Source organism: Bos mutus, chromosome 29 (genome assembly GCF_027580195.1).
Source record: "Bos mutus isolate GX-2022 chromosome 29, NWIPB_WYAK_1.1, whole genome shotgun sequence".
NCBI lineage: Eukaryota > Metazoa > Chordata > Mammalia > Artiodactyla > Bovidae > Bos > Bos mutus.
The window spans coordinates 1,740,435-1,759,407 of record NC_091645.1 but is presented as its reverse complement, the minus strand read 5'-3'; the positions used below and the strand labels follow the sequence as shown (position 1 = coordinate 1,759,407).

Here is an 18,973-nt window from a genome sequence, read left to right as displayed (position 1 = left end):
CTCGGGAAGATCCCCTGGAGAAAGAAATGGCAACCCCCTCCAGCATTCTTGCCTGAGACCCATGGACAGAGGAGCCTGGTGGGCTATGGTCCATGGGATCGCAAAGGGTCAGACATGACTGAGTTACTAAACCACCACCACTCTCAGCCTTAAGGCGCTCCTTAAAGAGACACTGATGTTTTAAATGCAGTGAGTTTCAAGGTGGTAGCCTTGCCCAGGACTCTTGTTCTCGAGTCCCCATAAACCCTTCTACTCACAGGAGACCCAGAATTCTGGAAGTTTTTGTGATTCAGTCCCAGACATCCCAGGAAGAGGCTTTCTCAGTCTAGAAGGGAGCATTTCCTGAGCGGTAACTCTGCAGACTCAGGCCCACCTCTCAGCCTCTTGCCACCTTTAAGTCACTCGTGTAACTAAGCTGTAAAATAAAATACTGAATTTTAGTGGTAAAAGGACCTCAAAACACCACCTGGTCCAGTCCCCATGTTCAGCAGCTTTATATGATTATTTCCATTTTATAAATGCAATAGCTCCCTGCCTTGCCCAGGGCATATAGCTGGTGAGAATGGCATACTGATTCAATGTAGTTTTATGTTGGGTCCTTGTTTTATTCCTTGCATCTTAAGAATAAGAGCTCTTCCATATTTTATTCTTGGGTCCTTGTTTTATTGCGTCCTAAGAACAAGAGCTCTTCCGTTTTGTATACGACTTATAACCCCGATGCTATGTACACTATAAGAATATTCAGATAACCCCATTGTTCCTGACAGACTGATCACCAGTCTCACAGACCCATGGCAGGATGGCAGAGGGACTTGGACTCCAGTAGGCCTGTGACTTACTAGAAAAGCCCACTACTGAGCCCTGCACTCAAATATAACAGAAGGCTTTGAGTGGAGCCCTGAGTCAATATGCATGTAGCCTGGTGACCCTAATTCTGGTGGTTAGGAAAACAAACTCTAATAAATCTCACAGCAAGATAAAATAGAAAAAGTTTTCTGTGGGTTCAGGGGGTGAGCTCCTCATTATAATACTAATAGTTCTCTCACTTTTCCAAAAGTACCGTATCAAATGAAAATACAGTGAAAAACTGTTAAGGAAAGCATTAAGCATTTTAGGCATTTTCTCATATACTGGAAAGGAGAGATAATTGAAGTCAGTAAATGCTCCTAGCCCACTCCCCCACACACACACCGTAGTGTTGGCTGCTGTTTAGCCTGGAAGGTTGGCAGATACAGTAAATGGACTTTCCAACCACTTGGTGGAATAATTAGGAGATAAACAGAGGTAGCGATCCTTTCTGGGCTGTGTAGAAATATTCATACAAACTTGGCGTCAGTAGTCTACCCTCCTCCCAACTTCCGTATCATCTTTCTCTCATGGAGACTTTTTTTGGGTTGAATTAACATCATTAAGCATCTTGAACTAAAATGCTGGTTTGCTTTGACACAATGAAAGCAGGCTTGAAATTTAGTGCCGAAGAGGTTTATTACATTCCAGCCCCCATGGAGCATCATGTCTGAGCAGAAGTTTAAGGGTTCTGCTGTCCTGAGATGGCTCCTGGTAAACCTTGGGTGTTCAGGGAATGTTGGCACTTGGGTAAGAAAACCTGGGGAATGATAAATGCCCTTGAGCTCCAAAGAGGAAATCAGAGGACAGAGTATTGGGGCAGTGGTGATGGTCCATTTGGGAAGATTTTCATTGATTTTTTAAAAATCTGATCTAGATACATATCAAAAAGGAGAGACACTTGTCCAAGAGAATGGACTTGCCCCGAGACCATTAGCATTTAAGATTGGTGTGTTTATGAGTGTTGGTGGAAGTGGGTGCCTGATTTGTCCAGTCTTGGTTCAGACATGGAACCCCGACTTGAAACTGAAGCTCCATTCAAATGCATGGAGCGTCTGTCACGGGTGAGCTCAGTGCTGTGGGGTGAGGTGTCAGCGCCAGGCCCTCAGCCAGGGGCAGCCCACTGTCGGAAGGCTGTGCAGGGTGGGAGGAGAAGGCCTGAGGCTGAGGCCGCTGCCCTCGGTCTGAAAGGATGCCTAGAATCAGACAGGACATGGGGAGGAGTCAGTCCAGGCTGGGGAGCTGTAGAGCGGAGCGATGGAAGTGAGAAGCCCCGCGCAACCAGTGCACAGGGGGAGGCAGGGACCAGCGGCGCAGCTCACACTTACTGAGCTGGGCTGTTGCTATTACTGTACCTGCTGCTGCTTTGTCTTTCACACATGTGTAATTGTAGTTAACCCTCACAGTCACCCTAAAGGATAGGGATCATTAACTTTCCTCAGAAGTTAAGGAAGCTACAACTCAGAATGGTCCGTTGACTTGCTCGGGATCCCACAGAACTAGTGCAGGTCAAGCCAGGATTCACACCTGGCCGTCCCAACCCCTGTACTCTCCTACCTCTGCACAGGTTTGAGAAAACTTGAAATTAACTGACTCCAGCTTCCCACGCACCTCGGCCATCCTATTTACTATCCTCCTGCCGCAGTAATGCAGCCGAGGTTTGAGCCCAGTCCTAGCACTTGCTACCTCTCAAGATGGACCTGAGACAGCTGGCTTCGTGGGCACCGAGTCTCCCTCCTGTGAGGTCACCCACTGCACTCTTTAAGCCACACGGAGCCTGACCTGTCTGACCCTCCCATACAAACCGCCTTCCAGACAGCTAAGGATAGTTACTAGGACCCCTTGAATCCTCTTTTTTGAGACAAACAGCAGAAGGTCCTCTGTTCCTTGGCCATCAAGAATAGGAGCTAGAAAGAGTTGTAGGTGGTGTAGTTGGAATAGAGAGCAAGCATAAAGGAAGGAGTTCTCTGTCTTACTTGGAGGAGTCCGTGAAAGGCACTGGAAGCAGTGAATTGTCCTGGGAAGGCATTTCTGAGCAGAGAAAGTAGTAAAGGAACGTTTCTTTACTACTTTTATTTTCTCATTCACTCATCAGTGAAGCAAATACTTTTCCAAGCCCTGGATGGGCTGCTGAAGTTAGAGTGGTGAGTGAGGCTGACATGGTCCCATCCTCATGGCCCATGAAGCAGCATCGTGCACTGAGCAAATGACAGGGAGCTCAGCTGGACTGGCTGGTGGAGAGACAGTCCCAAAAGGAATGTGCTGGGACAGGTCAACGGGCCTGCGATAGGCAGCCATGGTGACGCAGCCACAGTGACGCACTTCTCACACGCACAGTAAAGTCAAACGATGAAGGCTTCCACGAGGCAGAATGATACGTGAAACTCAGCCTTAACGAGTATTTAAAAAGCATGGGGAAATCTGAGATCGGATTTACACTTAGGCCAGGACTGTTTATTCCAATTCTCTGAGGACAGAGCCCATAGTCCCACCCCTGAATAATTCAGTGTCTCTGAACCTTAACCGGATTTCCCTACAAACTGGGCAGTTTCTATTTCTCATTCATGTTAGATGTCTGTGTGCAGATCCCTTATCTTTAGCATGCATAGAGTCCTGAAGGGCGTGGAGAGGTCTGGATGTGTCCACTGAGGAGGAGATACCAACCTCTTACCATGTGGATAATCCCTTATGTTCTCCGTCCACACACAGCGGCCCCAGCAAGGATGTCCTGAATGAAATGGCCTTTAGCTAGATCATCCCAGAAAACAGGGCTGAACAAAGCAAATACCAATCAAGATGATTCTGAGCTTTGGGGAGAACCACAGGAAACCATTTCAAAGCCAAGGGACCTTAGGAAAATATGTTTTAAAATTTCATGCAGGCCAGAAATTCTGAAGGGAGCTTACTGACGTATGTGGCATTGACTGAGACATGGCACCTTGGCAAAGCATGTGAATTCAGGGTGTAGGATGTTTACCATTAGTTATTAGATTCTCAGTATAATAAGGCAGAGATATAAATCAAGAGGTTGAATAAGCTCAAAGTGGCAGCAGTAATAGTCATAGCTGGATACTGATGTATTAGCCAAAGGTACAGACTTAACCCAGGGAGCCGAGGGAATTCTGGGGAGATAAGGCACATAGCTCAGTTGGTAAAGAATCCACCTGCAATGCAGGAGACCCCAGTTCAATTCCTGGGTCGGGAAGATCCCCTGGAGAAGGGAAAGGCTACCCACTCCAGTATTCTAGCTTGGAGAATTCCATGGACAGTCCATGGGGTTGCAAAGAGTCGGACATGACTGAGCAACTTTCACTAAGGCGAGGAGAGACATACATGGGGCAGTGAGACCCTTCTAAAGCCACGAGAGGATTGCCTTTCTCCTCTCTGCAGGTTCCAAAGCCCTGAGCTTCTGCTCGAGTGAATTACATTTTCAGCTCTGTGAAGGGTGACCGAAATGTCCACCCGAACAAAGCTTCGGGAGGTGGGGAGCCTTGTGATGAGTAGCCACATCGTGTGCACACCCCTCCTGGCGGAGAGTCTTTGTGAAAAGAATCCCTCTGCCTAGGACAGTTATGAAGGGGCTGACCCCGCTGCACGTTGCCTGTGACACTGATTAACACAAAGTTCTCCCAAGCACACGGTATTTCATACCATCTGTCAGTTTACAAATCGTGAATCTGACCCAAAAAGGACAGCAAAGAAGGGATTATACTGGAGCTCAGCTCTCTGCCATGTTTCCCAGTCAGGCGAGTGTCTCCAGTTTGGGGACCCTGTAGTAATTTGTTTTTACCCTCAATTTTTTTTTTTCTGTACAAGTTGCTTTCACATACATTAAACCATCTAATGCTCACAAGTTTCGAAGAGTAATTATCCTCATTTTTCATGAAGGGGAAGCAAGACCCAGAGAAGTGAAGTGACCCCTTAAAAACTCTAACTGAAGGGCATATAGAAAATATATTAATGCATAATATATTTTAATAATATTAAAATTAATATAAATGTAAATATTAGACATATAATAATGTCTACTTCTAGTCCTTCCAGCAGCCATTAACGTTGATAGGTCCCACACAGGAAATGCTTTGAATAACTAGTCAGGAACAACATTCAGGGCCGCCGCTTGTCAGCACCACACCGTCCCCTATTACACTGCCCTGCCTTCCAGAGGGGACCTAGGAACGGGGGACAGAGACTTCTCTGCCTCCTTCCTGCTCTGACAGTTGCTAAAAGCACCTGATCCTTCTGTCCTGCCCTGACTCACCACAAGTGGGCATCACTTGTTTTGATCAAGGGGATGCTTCTCCCTTCATGCTCACCCTGGCCCCAAACTGATGGATGCCTGAAGATACAGAGCAGGTAAAGCTAGAGCCTGCACCCCCGGTGGGCCTCTGTTCAGAGAGGAGAAGGGGACAGCAGAGGACGAGATGGCGGGATGGCATCACTGACTCGATGGACATGGGTCTGGCTGAACTCTGGGAGTTGGTGATGGACAGGGAGGCCTGGCGTGCTGCAGTCCATGGGGTCACAAAGAGTCGGACACAACTGAGTGACTGAACTGAACCGAGCAACCATAAGCTTTGCAAAACAAGGTAACCCCTCCTCATCCATTGAAATCATGCTGCATTTTATATTGCTAGAGATTTTAGGGCTTTGGCTGGGAAGAAGGTTGGTGTCCCCAGGACCCAGACCTAGAGACACAGGTTCAGTCCCTGGGTTGGGAAGATCTGACATCCATCTGAGGTCAAAGGACATGTGGTATTGTTCAGGGTTGGTGTACAAAGGTCAAGTCCCTCTCATAAATATTTCAGAAAGGATCTAACTTCTTATCATAGCGGATAGAGAGGAAAGAAATACAGTGTTGTATATGGGGAGTAATTGGTTTGGGGAAAGCTGTTTCTTAGTAATCGGAACTCTTTCTCTGCTTGAAAGAGACTACGTTTTATACACTTGCTCATTATCTGTCCTCAGCTAAGAAGGACGTTACATTCACACTAACCTCCAGGCTCTAATCTGCCTTTGTACCTCCTTGAGCCGCAAGAGAGCAGATGCGAGCAGAGCGAACTGACAGCAGCAGCTGGGGAGCAAAGGTTTATGGCTCTTTCTGTCCCGGGCTGGGAGGCAGGCAGGAGGCCCCCTGGGATTTTTAAAGCCTCAAGAAACTGACCCCTTGCCAGAACTGTCCCTTCTGCCTTAAGAAACGTATTAAAAAGAAAAAGAAGGAACACTAACCTATCAAAGTCAATGGCTGCTGGAATGAATAGAAATATGTATCATTATATGTCTAATATTTACATTTATATTAATCTTAGAATGCACTTATTATAATGTATTGATATAGCTTCTATCTGTCCACCAGCTGGAGTATTTATAAGGGGGACTGGATCTAACATAATTCATTAGTTTGATGAATTTAATTATCTAGGTTCTATTGTTATGACATGGGCTTCCCAGGTGATGCAGTGGTAAAGAATCTGCCTACCAGTGCAGAAGAAGCAGGAGACATGGGTTTGATCCCTGGATTGGGAAGATCCCCTGGAGAAGGAAATGGCTACCCATTCCAGTATTCTTGCCTGGGAAATCCCATGCACAGAGGAGACTGGTGGGCTATTATAGCCCATAAAGTCACAAAGAGTCCAATCCTACTGAGCAACTGAGCACACACATGGTTATAATATAAGGAAAGAAGAAGAAAAGAACTGTGAATATGAACTCCAGTTGCTGGTCTAAGTGACTCTGCTGTAACGCAATATAAGTGATATGGTTGATAAAGTGAGAAGCCCAATGCTAATTAGCAGGGCAGGACTTGTGACAAAAGGAAAGGTCAAAATATGTGAATAAAAGGTAGAAGTATTCAAATACTGTGTTTATTCTGAAATATAGTGTCTAGCCTTTAATATTGGAGAAGGCAATGGCACCCCACTCCAGTACTCTTGCCTGGGAACTCCCATGGATGGAGGAGCCTGGAAGGCTGCAGTCCATGGGGTCGCTAAGAGTTGGACATGACTGAGCGACTTCACTTTCACTTTTCACTCTCATGCACTGGAGAAGGAAATGGCAACCCACTCCAGTGTTCTTGCCTGGAGAATCCCAGGGACGGAGGAGCCTGGTAGGCTGCAGTCCATGGGGTCGCACAGAGTCGGATACGACTGAAGTGACTTAGCAGCAGCAGCCTTTATTATAAGCCCTTACAGCTTTTTTTTTTTTTTTTTAATGTTACCATAACTCCTGGAAGAAGAAAATAGCTTTGCTATCATGGGTCTGGAAATTATCTAGTCCTCTTTTCCCCCTTTGAAACAGAGGTTTTTAAACATCATTTTTGATAATGCAAGTTTTCTAAGCAGTGAAGCCATTGCATTAGTGTAGAAAAGACTATGAATGTAGTATATGTCGCTATGTCTCAAACACAGACTTTTATAGAAAGGACATCTTTTGGCTGGCTAAAATAGGACGTAGAAAAAGACACATCCATGGAACAGAGAGGAATAGATTTCTTAAATACATAAATTATCATTTCTATGTCTAATTGGAAGTTACTGTCCAATGACTTCAGAGTTAGGTCTATTTGGTGGAATGCACTCTGTGATTCAGTGATGCTCATTACCACCTCCATGTTGCTGACATCGGCCCTGGGCTCAGTTGGCACTTTTGAGTGAATGCTAACTAGCCAACAAGGGGGAGCTACCTAGAGGTGTGCAGGCCTCAGAAACGGAAGTGAAGCCACTCAGGGAGACAGCGCAGAGTGGGCAGTGAGAGTTGTGAACGTACCATGAGTAAACATGCTTGCAGTTAAACCACTAACTATGGTTGATTAAGGGCTTCCCAGGTGGCACTAGTAGTAAAAATCCCGCTTGCTGATGCAGGAGACATAAGAGACATGGGTTCAATCCCTGGGTGGGGAAGATCCGCTGGAGGAGGGCATGGCAGCCCACTCCAGTATTCTTCCCTGGAGAACTCCATGGAGAGAGGAGCCTGGTGCGTTATAGTCCGTAGGGTCACAGAAAGTTGGACACATCTAAAGCGAGTTAGCACATATGCACGCATGGTTGATTCATTCCCAAAAAGCATAGGCCCTTACTACTCAAAAGATCTTATCCTTCAAACCTGAGTTTAAAATGCTTTCTTCCTTTGCAAAGACTTATGACAGTCTCCCAGGAAGCACAATTGTTCCTTCTCTAGGGCTTCCCTTGTACTCACAAATCCCTAGCAAATCAGTTACCTTAGTGTATTCTAATCATGTGTTTGTGCATTGTTTCCTAGGGGGAGGAAGAGATGGGATAATTTTTGTTTTCATCTTTGTATGCCCAGGCCTATCACCTCAGTGGCTTGAAAACTTTTTTCTTGTTGGATGAATGCATCAAAAATTCCAAAACTGCTTATCAAAAGCGCCTTGAAACAGATCATAAGGTGGTTGAACACCTGTCTTAAATTCCATAAATATTGATAAAAACACAGCAGGAATAAAGATTTTTCTGGAACGAACAGAGGAATATATATTTCAGGGCACTTAGGTCTTTCAGAACCATTTGTGAAGATCACTTCAAATTTTCAGTTAAAAATCCCTTCATCTTCTAAGACTTTATAAGCTGGATCCTTGCCAGGAGTATCTTTTATGGCTGAGCTCTCAACTGGTGGAAAACAGGATTTATGAATTCTGAGTCTGCTGGTGCTTCTTACATCACTCCCCTCCAGGATTAAAGTTCCTAAAATGTTTATCTGTTATTGACATTAAGTGTCCACTTTCTCCTGGACAAAGAAATGACTGTACAATGGAACAGTATGCTTAATGAGGAAGAAAGAGTTGGGCTAGAAAGGAAGATGATAATGGACCAGATCTTGCTGAGGAAAGATGCTGCTAAGGTCCAGTGTGTTCTTGGTCCACAGAGAAGAGGGGCTTCTTTAGGCCACTGCCTAACTCAGCTGTAGGTGGCTTTCAATTTGTGTCTTCTTTTCTACAGTATTTTACCATTTAAACTCTCACCTAATTACATTTGAAATACCCAAGACCTTTGGGAAGTGCATTTCCTTCAGGGACCCCGTGTTTGCCATCCACACAGTTCTGAAAATCTCCCTTGGGTCCTGAATTCTACTTTAATCAGCTAATCTGCTTTCCAGAATTTCCTTTCTGAAGAATTAACCTTTCATCTCACTGTGCTATGAACATCGAACAGGTGAAAAGGAAGCCTTCCTTTGCCAAAGATAATTCTACCATGTTTGATAGCCAATGGGGCACATGTACAACCAATCAATACAATAGCAGGGAGCAGAAGGGATTCGGAAACAATGGGAGTTGTGCTTGCACGATTTAGAATGAGTCACTTTTCTTAATAAAAGTCATTTTTTCCTCCCTCTGAAAGCAACAGCTAACATCTCCTGGAGTTGTAGAAGAAATCTAAACACAAGTGATGCATTCAAGTGGCCCCCAATATGCACAAGCCCCAGGACTTCCCTAGTGGCTCAGTGGTAGAGAATTCATCTGCCCACACAAGAGGTGTGGGTTCAATCCAAGGGTCTGGAAGGTCCCCTGGAGTGGGAAATGGCAACCCACTCCAGTATCCTTGCCTGAAAAATCCCACGGACAGAGGAGCCTGGTGGGCTACAGTCCATGGGGTGGCAAAAGCATTAGACCCAACTTAGCAACTAAACAACAAGAACATGCAGGAGTCCCAGCCAATAAAGACTATCATAGCCTATGTTATGTGATCTTTCTTCAGCTGAAGTTACAAGCAGTAACTTCACAACCTTAGTATATCTGATATTTGATTTAGCCTAAAAAGAGGAGCTCCACTGACTCTTTGCCCTCATCCTACCTCAGTCTGGCAGTGAGCTTTGGGAGATGCAGAGACCCCCGATGGGCACCCACACCAGGTGAAGCCCACTCAGGCCTTCCTGCTTCTGGGCAGCACTTTGTCTCTCAGCTCAGAGCCTGTCAAGCCCAGCTCTCAAACCATCCTGTGCTTCCTGGACTTTACAGAGTGTAGAGTGATTGCCTTTTACTGATCATGTGTGTTCCCCTCTGTCATAGGAGGACTGTGTCCAGGGGCCAACGATCCTTGCGTGGAGAAGCCATGTCCGGGGGACATGCAGTGTGTTGGTTACGAAGCCAGCAGGAGACCGTTCCTCTGCCAGTGTCCACCAGGAAAGCTCGGAGAGTGCTCAGGTGCAGTGTGGTGGGATGATGAGGATCTAAATTCATATTCTGCAAGCCCTTGCCCTTGAGTAAATTATGCTGCCCTAGCCCTTCCAGAAGACATTCTGTCTGCATGTAACATTTTCCTTCAGAGTGAACCCCAGCTAGCATCCCCCTCAAATACTTGGAATTTGTTGCAGCTGCAGCCTGTGCTCAGGAAACATGCAATGCCTGTGGGTTCCTTATGTAATGGGAGACCATAGCCTGCGTTTCAGTTGTGTCATGTGGGTGCTAAGACTGTGAAATTCTAGAAAATAAATAAAAGGCTGTTGGTTAGGCAGAGGAGTTGGAGTATCTGTCGCATGGCATTTCATGTTCTGAGCCTATACCTCTCAACAGAAAGTGAAGCTGAGCCAGTTCAGTTGACCTTGGTAGGGTAAGCCCAGCCTAGATCAGGTAAGACTCCCCACTGCAAATGTACAACTAACTGCATGTTCCTGAAAGGCGAGGTGATCACCTCTGTGTCTTAAAGAAAAAAAAAAAAAATCAGTATTTGTGTTATTCCAATCCAGATGATCCTCCATTTCTGATCATCACTCAATTTCAATACTTCTCTTGATTCATATATGTTCTACCACCTCCTTCCTCTAAAGAGAGTAATGTTCACTTTTGTTACCAATAGAACCCTTTTTAGTAGAGGATGTATTGCAGATATAAGCACGCTGATACTGGTTTTAGAATCCAATAAATATGTACTGAGTGATGATTATAATAGCAATTACAATGGGAATAAAAAATTATTATATCTAGTGTATGCAAGGCACTTGCGAAGCACTGGGTTCTAAAAACTCAGGCTTTGCAAAGACAAGCACTATTCTTAAAAATGGAAGCCAAAGCTCTTTCAGAGTCGACTTCAAGAACAGAGCTGTCCCTGAGTCCACATACTTGCTTTTGAAGTCTTCTAAGGCTCTAAGACACTTATGCTGCCCCACCCGCAACACGCCTGCTGTATGCACCACAGGTGGGTCTGCAGGGTGACAGTAGGGTACTTTTCCTAACTTCACATACCCCTTTTTGCCTATCTCCCTTCTCCTTTCTATATGGAAAATTCTTCATTGTCCACAATTATCATCCATTTTGGTGTATTTCCACACTTTCACCCCAGTTAGACAGCTTTTCAGCCATTACTTTGCTTCTTAATACATAAAGTGGAAGGCAGTAAAGAAAAAAAAAAGAGAGAACGAACTCAGAATTGGGCGATATGGGTAGCTACTAAACATTCTAGACAGGAGAGCCTGAAATTCATGGTCAAAGATAGAGCTGTGACTGCACAAAACTTGAACTTCCTTTGTATCATTGCTTTTTTCAACATTTGTGCAAATGACCTAAGTTCGCTGTTCAGCATCAGGATACTTGGGGAATGTAGATATTCTTTGAAAATGGTTTATCTTTCCCTTGTTTCATGGAAGTGAAAGTTTTCAAGTGTCTAAGTGGTGTGGGTGGGCATGAAGGAATATTTTTTTTAAATGCTAATTTTAGAAAGCAGGAATTGGGAGTTTAGTGACTCTAGGAAAATTCAGGTTAGAGAACATACCAAGTTGCCCTTGACATGAGAGAACTCAGATTTGGGGCATCTGACTAGTTAAATATATTTTGTTTTTACTTTGAAATTGGAATGTGACCCAAAATGGAGAAACCAATTTTTAATCCAAAATCGTTTGTCCTCTATGCTTTTGCCAACTTCCCACAGTCTTTAATCAACTTGATTGGTAGTTGTTCTGTGATTCCATGGGTCCCTTCTGGTGTCTGGATGTTCAAAGTATCTATGTCTCCTCATCATGGTCTTTTCAGGACACACTTCTCTCAGCTTTGCCGGAAACAGTTACATCAAATACCGGCTTTCTGAAAACAGCAAAGAAGAAGACTTTAAACTGGCCCTGCGTCTGCGGACCCTGCAAAGCAATGGGATTATAATGTACACCAGAGCAAACCCCTGCATCATACTGAAGGTAATTAAAATGGGTTATCTTTTCCCGCAGTCAGTTCTCATGTTAGTATTTTGGCTCTTGGTTTGGAGTCTGAAATCGTTTTGTCTTTTAAGTTCAGAAACCAGAAGCTGAGTTTAGGGCCAGGGGAGCAGCAGCAAAACTGGGAAGTGTGCCAATACCCCATTTCCTTTTGTACATTCAGCTTCAGAATTGCCTCTTTGGAGACTGGGGTACCTCTCTCTAGAGTGGGTTCAAGGGCCGGCCTCCTTTGAGCTGTAATCACTCAACAGTTCATTAGAGTGTTTCCTAATCAATTCCACGGCAGGGGTGGTCTTTTCAAAAGGCTGACTGTATCCTCTTATATCACATGGGTCTATCCCCAGTGACCCCTGAAGGTCACTTCTATTCTTGCCCTGGAAGGATACGGGAGATCTGGGGTATAGAAGATTCCATATGCCCTCTTCTGGCCCAGGTAACCTAATTTTTAAATCGTTCCCAGCCTCAGAAACTCTCCAAAGGCACTGGATTTCCTTTAGAGCAAGTCTGGCACTTGTATTCACATCAGAACCTCTGATGCCTTCATAAAAACAACAGCAGCAATAATACTAACAGCTTTACATGCCTCATTTGGTTTGTGTTATGAAGTTAATATAATAAATGTGATTTATTTACATATATATACTCAGTCATGTACAATTCTTTGCAACCCCGTAGACTGTATAGCCCACCAGGCTCCTCTGTCCATGGGAGTCTCCAGGCAAGAACACTGGAGTGGGTTGCCACTTACAGGGGATCGTCCTGACCCAGGGATTGAACCCAAGTCTCTTGTGTCTCCTGCATTGGCAGGCAGCCTACTAGTGCCATCTGGGATCCCATATGCAGACACAAGAGACCCAAGTTCAGTCTTTGGGTTGGAAAGATCCCCTGGAGGAGGGCCTGGCAACCCACTCCAGTATTCTTGCCTGGGAAATCCCTGGACAGAGGAGCTTGGTGGGCTACAGTCCATGGGGTTGCAAAGAGTCAGACATGAGAGGATCAGAGAGGTTAGATTACTTACAAGGTTGTACGGCTACAGCGTGCCAAGCCTGGCCCCGCCTCCAGTCTCGCTCACATTACGCTTTCCATCCCCACGCTGTCCCCCAGCTTTCAGTGTTGTTACTACAACTCATTCCATCCAAAACCACATGGGCTTCTATAGACAAGACTAAGCCTTCCGGATGGGAGAGGAAGGGGGCCTAGGAAGGAGCCATGTTTAATGGAACACTGTTTTCCTTTGGACGTGCACTCAGAGGTGGGTGGCGTCTGTCCAAGAGGACCCTCTCATCCACGGGGAAATGGCGGGTGGTTTTCTCCTTCCTGCTGCTCTGTCACTCGGCTTAATGGGGATGGTGGTGGGCCGTGTTAGCTCTTGTGCTTTGGCTGTTTGTTAGGTCCCACCCACGTTGATTAGATGACTCAGGCTTTAATCCTGGAGGGAGGAAAGCATGTAGAACAGGAGGAGATGCGACGGCCCCTCCCGCCACATAGACTTCATACACCTGCTTCTGGAACTCCAGGCTCTGTGCGGAGGGAGTGAGCCGCGAGCTGGAGTTTAAAGTTGGCCACTTTCATGAGGAATCTCCCACTACCCTGACTCACTCAAATCAGAGAATAAGTTCAGCCCCGTTAGGAAAACTGTGTTTTCAAAAGAAAACAAGGGACTTCCCTGGTGGCCCATTGGTCAGGCTCCCACACTTACTGTGTAGTGTTAGGGTTCAGTCCTTGGTTGGCAATGAAGATCCTGCATGCCACAGGGCCAAAAAATAAAAATAAAAAATAAGAAAGTATACCACTTAGAAAAGTTTTGGACAGATTTATTTTAAAAAAGAGAGAGAGAGAGAAACACTCAGGATGCACAGTTTTAGAAAACAGTGAATTCAGATCAGATCTTCATGATGGAAGATGATAAATTCAAAAACCTAAGTGCTGTCTTTTTAAACTCCTGGCTACTGAAGCAAACTTCCTAGCATCCTTAGCTCACTTTCTTTGTTTTTAATTTTATTTTTTTAATTTATTTATTCATTTTAAGGGGAGGATAGTTACTTTACAATATTGCGATGGTTTCCACCATACATCGATATGAGTCGGCTGTGGGTATACATGTGTCCCCTCCATCCTAAACATCCCTGAGAAGCAGGGTTGTATGATTACTGGGAAGGCTCACGTAGAGGTCACAGCTCCAGGGGTCCTGCCCAGGTGTCACTGACCTTCCCCTCTCTCCTTCCATCTTTAACAGGACTGTCAGCTGCTGAACACCCTTAGGAAGCAAATACTTTCTATTAGCAATTCTTTTAAATAGCATTAAATTTGAGAGAGAACAAAAATATGGGATATGAATGGCTTGATCCTAAAACGGAACGTGTCATTTGACACTTCACTGGCAAACGTCTAAAATGTGCAGAACCCTAGGGATGGGAAAGAAGAATAATTCAACCTTTTACACGGCTCTAGCTCCTAAGGTATATTGTATTTCATGAAACAAGCGTGTTTCTGAGAGTTGTGTAAATTGAATCTCTATAAATGGAATTCTAATAAACCAGGGATGCTTGCTATTTGAAGGAACCCTTCCATTAATCCCTTTGTGATGTGAATAGTCACCCCTGCCCCAATCTGTCTGTTGGGTAAGTTTGCTTTTCATATGTTGGCTTTGCCCAAAGCAGGACACAGCTGTACTAAACTACTGCGGATACTCCCCTGCAGTCGCCAGGAATATCCACTGAGGGGATTTGAATCTGTTTGCTTAACATTTTCAGCCTCATGCAAGATTTAATTTCATTGGCTCTGGGTTCAGTGTGCCTTGTACTTTGGTGCAATGACTACACTGCAGTGCTTTGTTTAAATTGCACCTCTTGGTTGTTTATATTTTCCCAGCCAAAGCACGTTCTCTAAAAAGTACTTAAGATGACCTGCAAGGTAGAGGGTACCCCTCGAAGACAGTTGAAGAATTGCATGGAGACCTCAGGAAATGAACGTGCTCATGGACAAGGAGGTGCTCATCCTTCTGTTTACGATTAATACTTTGTCACTTCCAAAAGAGATTCCAGGCTCACTGTAAAAACTCAGAAGGGATAAAATCAAAGCACCATTAAGATGAAAACAGGGATAGGTGAATTAGAGGAAGGGGATCAGGAGGGACAGATTTCTGGTTATAAATAAGCCATGAGGATGTAATATACGGCATATGGAATGTGGTCAATAATATTGTAATAACTTTGTACGGCGACAGATAGTAGCCAGACTCAACACTGATGATCATTTTGTAATGTATAAGAATATTGATTCACCATGTGGCACACCTGAAAGTAATATAATAAGTTAATTATACTTGAACTTTTAAAAAGATAAAAAACAAAAGGCTAACACTCAACTAGTAAAATAGGGATGAACAGACCATTGAAAAATCTAGACCAGGGATTGACTGAACACAGACCATAGCTCTGAATTTCCTGGCAGCTAAAGTCATGATGAAAATGGTGGGATAGGTTCCGTGGCTCTCCTCAAACCTATAAAAGAAACATGTTGGATCACTAGGAGAGATTCCCAAGACACAAGTAATATTTTTTCCTATGTTAGTCTTTCAGGTCCAATATTATAGCAAAAGTACAAGAAGGTACTTGCTCATTAGTGTATGTGCTAAGTCTCTTCCATGGTGTCCAACTCTGTGGCCCCGTGGACTGTAGCCCTCCAGGCTCCTCTGTCCATGGAATTCTCCAGGCAAGAATACTGGAGTGGGTTCCCATTTCCTTCTCCAGGGGATCTTCCCTACCCAGGGATCAAACCTGAATCCCCTGCACTGTGGGAAGGTTCTTTACCATCTGAGCCACCAGGGAAGCCCAGATAACTGCTTTACAATGTTGTGTGTGTTCTGCTGTACAACGTGAATAGTGTGTGTATACCTGTATCCTCACTCTTGAACCTCCCTCCCATCCCGCCATCCCTCTAGGTCATTACAGAGCACCAGACTAAGCTCCCTGTGCTTTACAGCAGCTTCCATGTGTTTTTATTCTCACTCTCTTGTGCACACGTGTAAGTGCCTACTTTTTCACCTCTAAGAAAACTGAGGTTCAGAGAGCATCAATGACTTGCCTTAACTAATCAATAGTGGACCTGACCTCTGGCAGTGGCAGCAGATCAGGGGTACTACACTGTTTATCAAAAGAAGAGATTCAGAGGACTGAGATTTATTCATTGTGTATTCATTAAAACTATATTTTTTGAGCATCACTGTATGTTGTTGTTTTTCAGTCACTAAGGGATGTCCAATTTTTTGCAACTCCATGGACTGCAGCACACCAGGCTTCCCTGTCCTTCACTATCTCCTGGCGTTTGCTCAAGTTCATGTCCATTGAGTCAGTGATGCCATCGAACCATCCCATCCTCTGTCACCCTCTTCTTTTGTCTTCAGTCTTTCCCAGCACCAAGGTCTTTCCCAGTGAGTCGGCTATTTGCATCAAGTGGCCAAAGATTAGAGCTTCAGCTTCAGCATCAGTCCTTCCAATGAATATTCAGGATTGATATCCTTTGGGGTTGACTGGTGTAATCTCCTTGCAGTCCAAGGGACTTTCAAGAATCTTCTCAGGCAAAACAATTTGAAAGCATCGATTCTTCAGCACTCAACCTTCTTTATGGTCCAACTCTCACATCCATACATGACTACTGGAAAAACGATAGCTTTGACTATACGGATGTTTGTCAGCAAAGTGATGTCTCTGCTTTATAATACTCTGTCTAGGTTTTTATAGCTTTTCTTCCAGGGAGCAAGCGTCTTCTAAGCTCATGGCTGCAGTCACTGTTCACAGTGATTTTGGAGACTTGGAGCCCAAGAAAATAAAATCTGTCACTGTTTCCACATTTTCCACTTCTGTTTGCCATGAAGTGATGGGCCCAGGTGCCATGATCTTAGTTTTTTTGAATGTTGAGTTTTAAACCAACTTTTTCACTCTCCTCTTTCACCCTCATCAAGAGGCTCTTTAGTTCCTCTTCACTTTCTGCCACTAAATTAGTATCATCTGCATATCTGAGGTTGTTGATATTTCTCCCAGCAACCTTGATTCCAGCTGGTGCTTCACCCAACCTGGCATTTCGCATGATGTACTCTGCGTATAACAGGGTGACAATTTTGAACCAGTCTGTTATTCCACATAAGGTTCTAACAGTTGCTTCTTGACCTGTATACAAGCTTCTCAGGAGACAAGTAAGTTGGTCTGATATTTCCTTCTCTTTAAGAATTTCCCACAGTTTGCTGTGATCCACATAGTCAAAGGCTTTTGCATAGTCAATGAAGCAGATGTTCTTCTGGAATTCCCTTGCTTTCTTTGTGATCCAACAAATGTTGACAGTTTGATCTTTGGTTCCTCTCCCTTTTCTAAACCCAGCTTGTACATCTGGAAATTCTAAGTTCACGTAGCTTGAGCATAACCAACTAACATGTGAAATGAGTGCAATTGTTCAGTACTTTGAACATTCTTTGGAACTGCCCTTCTTTGGGATTGGAATGAAAACTGACATTTTCCAGTCCTCTGGGCACTGCTGAGTTTCCCAAATTTGCTGGCATATTGAGTACAGCACTTAACAGCATCATCTTTTAGGATTTGAAATAGCTTAGCTGGAATTCCATCAGCTCCACTGGCTTTGTTCATAGTGATGCTTCCTAAGGCCCACTTGACTTCGCATCCAAGATGTCTGGCTCTAGGTGAGTGATCACAGCATCGTGGTTATCCATGTCATTAAGACCTTTTTGTGCAGTTCTGTGTATTCTTGCCACCTCTTCTTAATCCCATCTGCCTCTGCTACTGCTAAGTCGTTTCAGTCGTGTCTGACTCTGTGCAACCCCATAGACAGCAGCCCACCAGGCTCCCCTGTCCCTGGGATTCTCCAGGCAAGAACACTGGAGTGGGTTGCCATGGCCTTCTCCATGCCTCCTTCTTCTTCTGCCTCTACTAGGACCTTACCTTTATTGTGTCCATCCTACTGTATGCCAGATAGCTACTAATGGCCGTCTTAAAAATAGGTTTCGAAACATTCCCTTTCAAAGAGTATCTGTAACCTTCTTACAAGTTCATGATGATGTGCACTTCCAGAGCCGCACACTGACTGCTTCAGATAGCAGTCAGACTTTGCACTGTAATTCATACTTTCTTACTCAAAATCCTGCTTTCTTACAAGGTGACTTATAGCTCTGATAATTTGTCTCCCTAACCCCAAGCCACTGAAGATCCAGGTTAAACCACATTGTTGATTTCAGACAACCCTGAATACCTGCATCTTTTGTGACATTATGCTTTAATTGAACGCATTGCCTGCCTGTCTCCACTTCTCCACCCCGACAAACACACACCATTTCAGATCCTTGCTGTAGACTTTTCTTACAGTTTCTCGTACACTTCAGTTTCTGTTAAACTAACTTGCCCTCTGTTTTGAAGAAGCTTTGTCCTCTTAAAAGAGAGATTCTTTAAAACTGGATAGACCCCATTCTGAAGACAGAAAAACTAAATTTGATCAGAGTATAATTTTCCAAGGTGAGAGGACTCAGCTATGAAAGCATTCTCTCCTCCTCTTGGCATAATATACTTGTAAAATAGCCAGATATTGACTTTTTACAAGGTAGCTTTTGGTATCAGTATTCTACTTTGTCATCTGCTGCTGCTGCTGCTAAGTCACTTCAGTCGTGTCCGACTCTGTGCGACCCCATAGATGGCAGCCCAGCAGGCTCCCCCATCCCTGGGATTCTCCAGGCAAGAATATCTAGACAAGGCTTAAAATTCCAAACTCCTAGAATTTAGAAGGTATAAGTCACTTTTGTTTCCAAAAGCTGGGGGTCATGTAGGTGTCTGGCTTTGTATTCACTCAGCTATGTTGTTGCTGTTATTTTTTTTCAACAGGAAAAAGAAAACAGTAAGCTTAACCATACACTGTATTACCAAGGGATAATTTTGTCTTCCTTAGTGATAGAACATCTATGTATGTGACTACA

At 44.4% G+C, this 18,973-nt stretch overlaps 1 protein-coding gene across 1 annotated transcript in view; it reads left to right on the top strand.

Moving 5' to 3' along the window:
• The window catches only part of FAT3 (FAT atypical cadherin 3), an 801,625-nt gene that overhangs the window by 747,167 nt on the left and 35,485 nt on the right, over positions 1–18,973 (top strand). The window contains exons 20-21 of the mRNA XM_070365061.1: positions 9,869–10,003; positions 11,825–11,982. Of these exons, the coding sequence (XP_070221162.1) occupies positions 9,869–10,003; positions 11,825–11,982 (293 nt within the window). The remainder of the gene's footprint in view (positions 1–9,868; positions 10,004–11,824; positions 11,983–18,973) is intronic.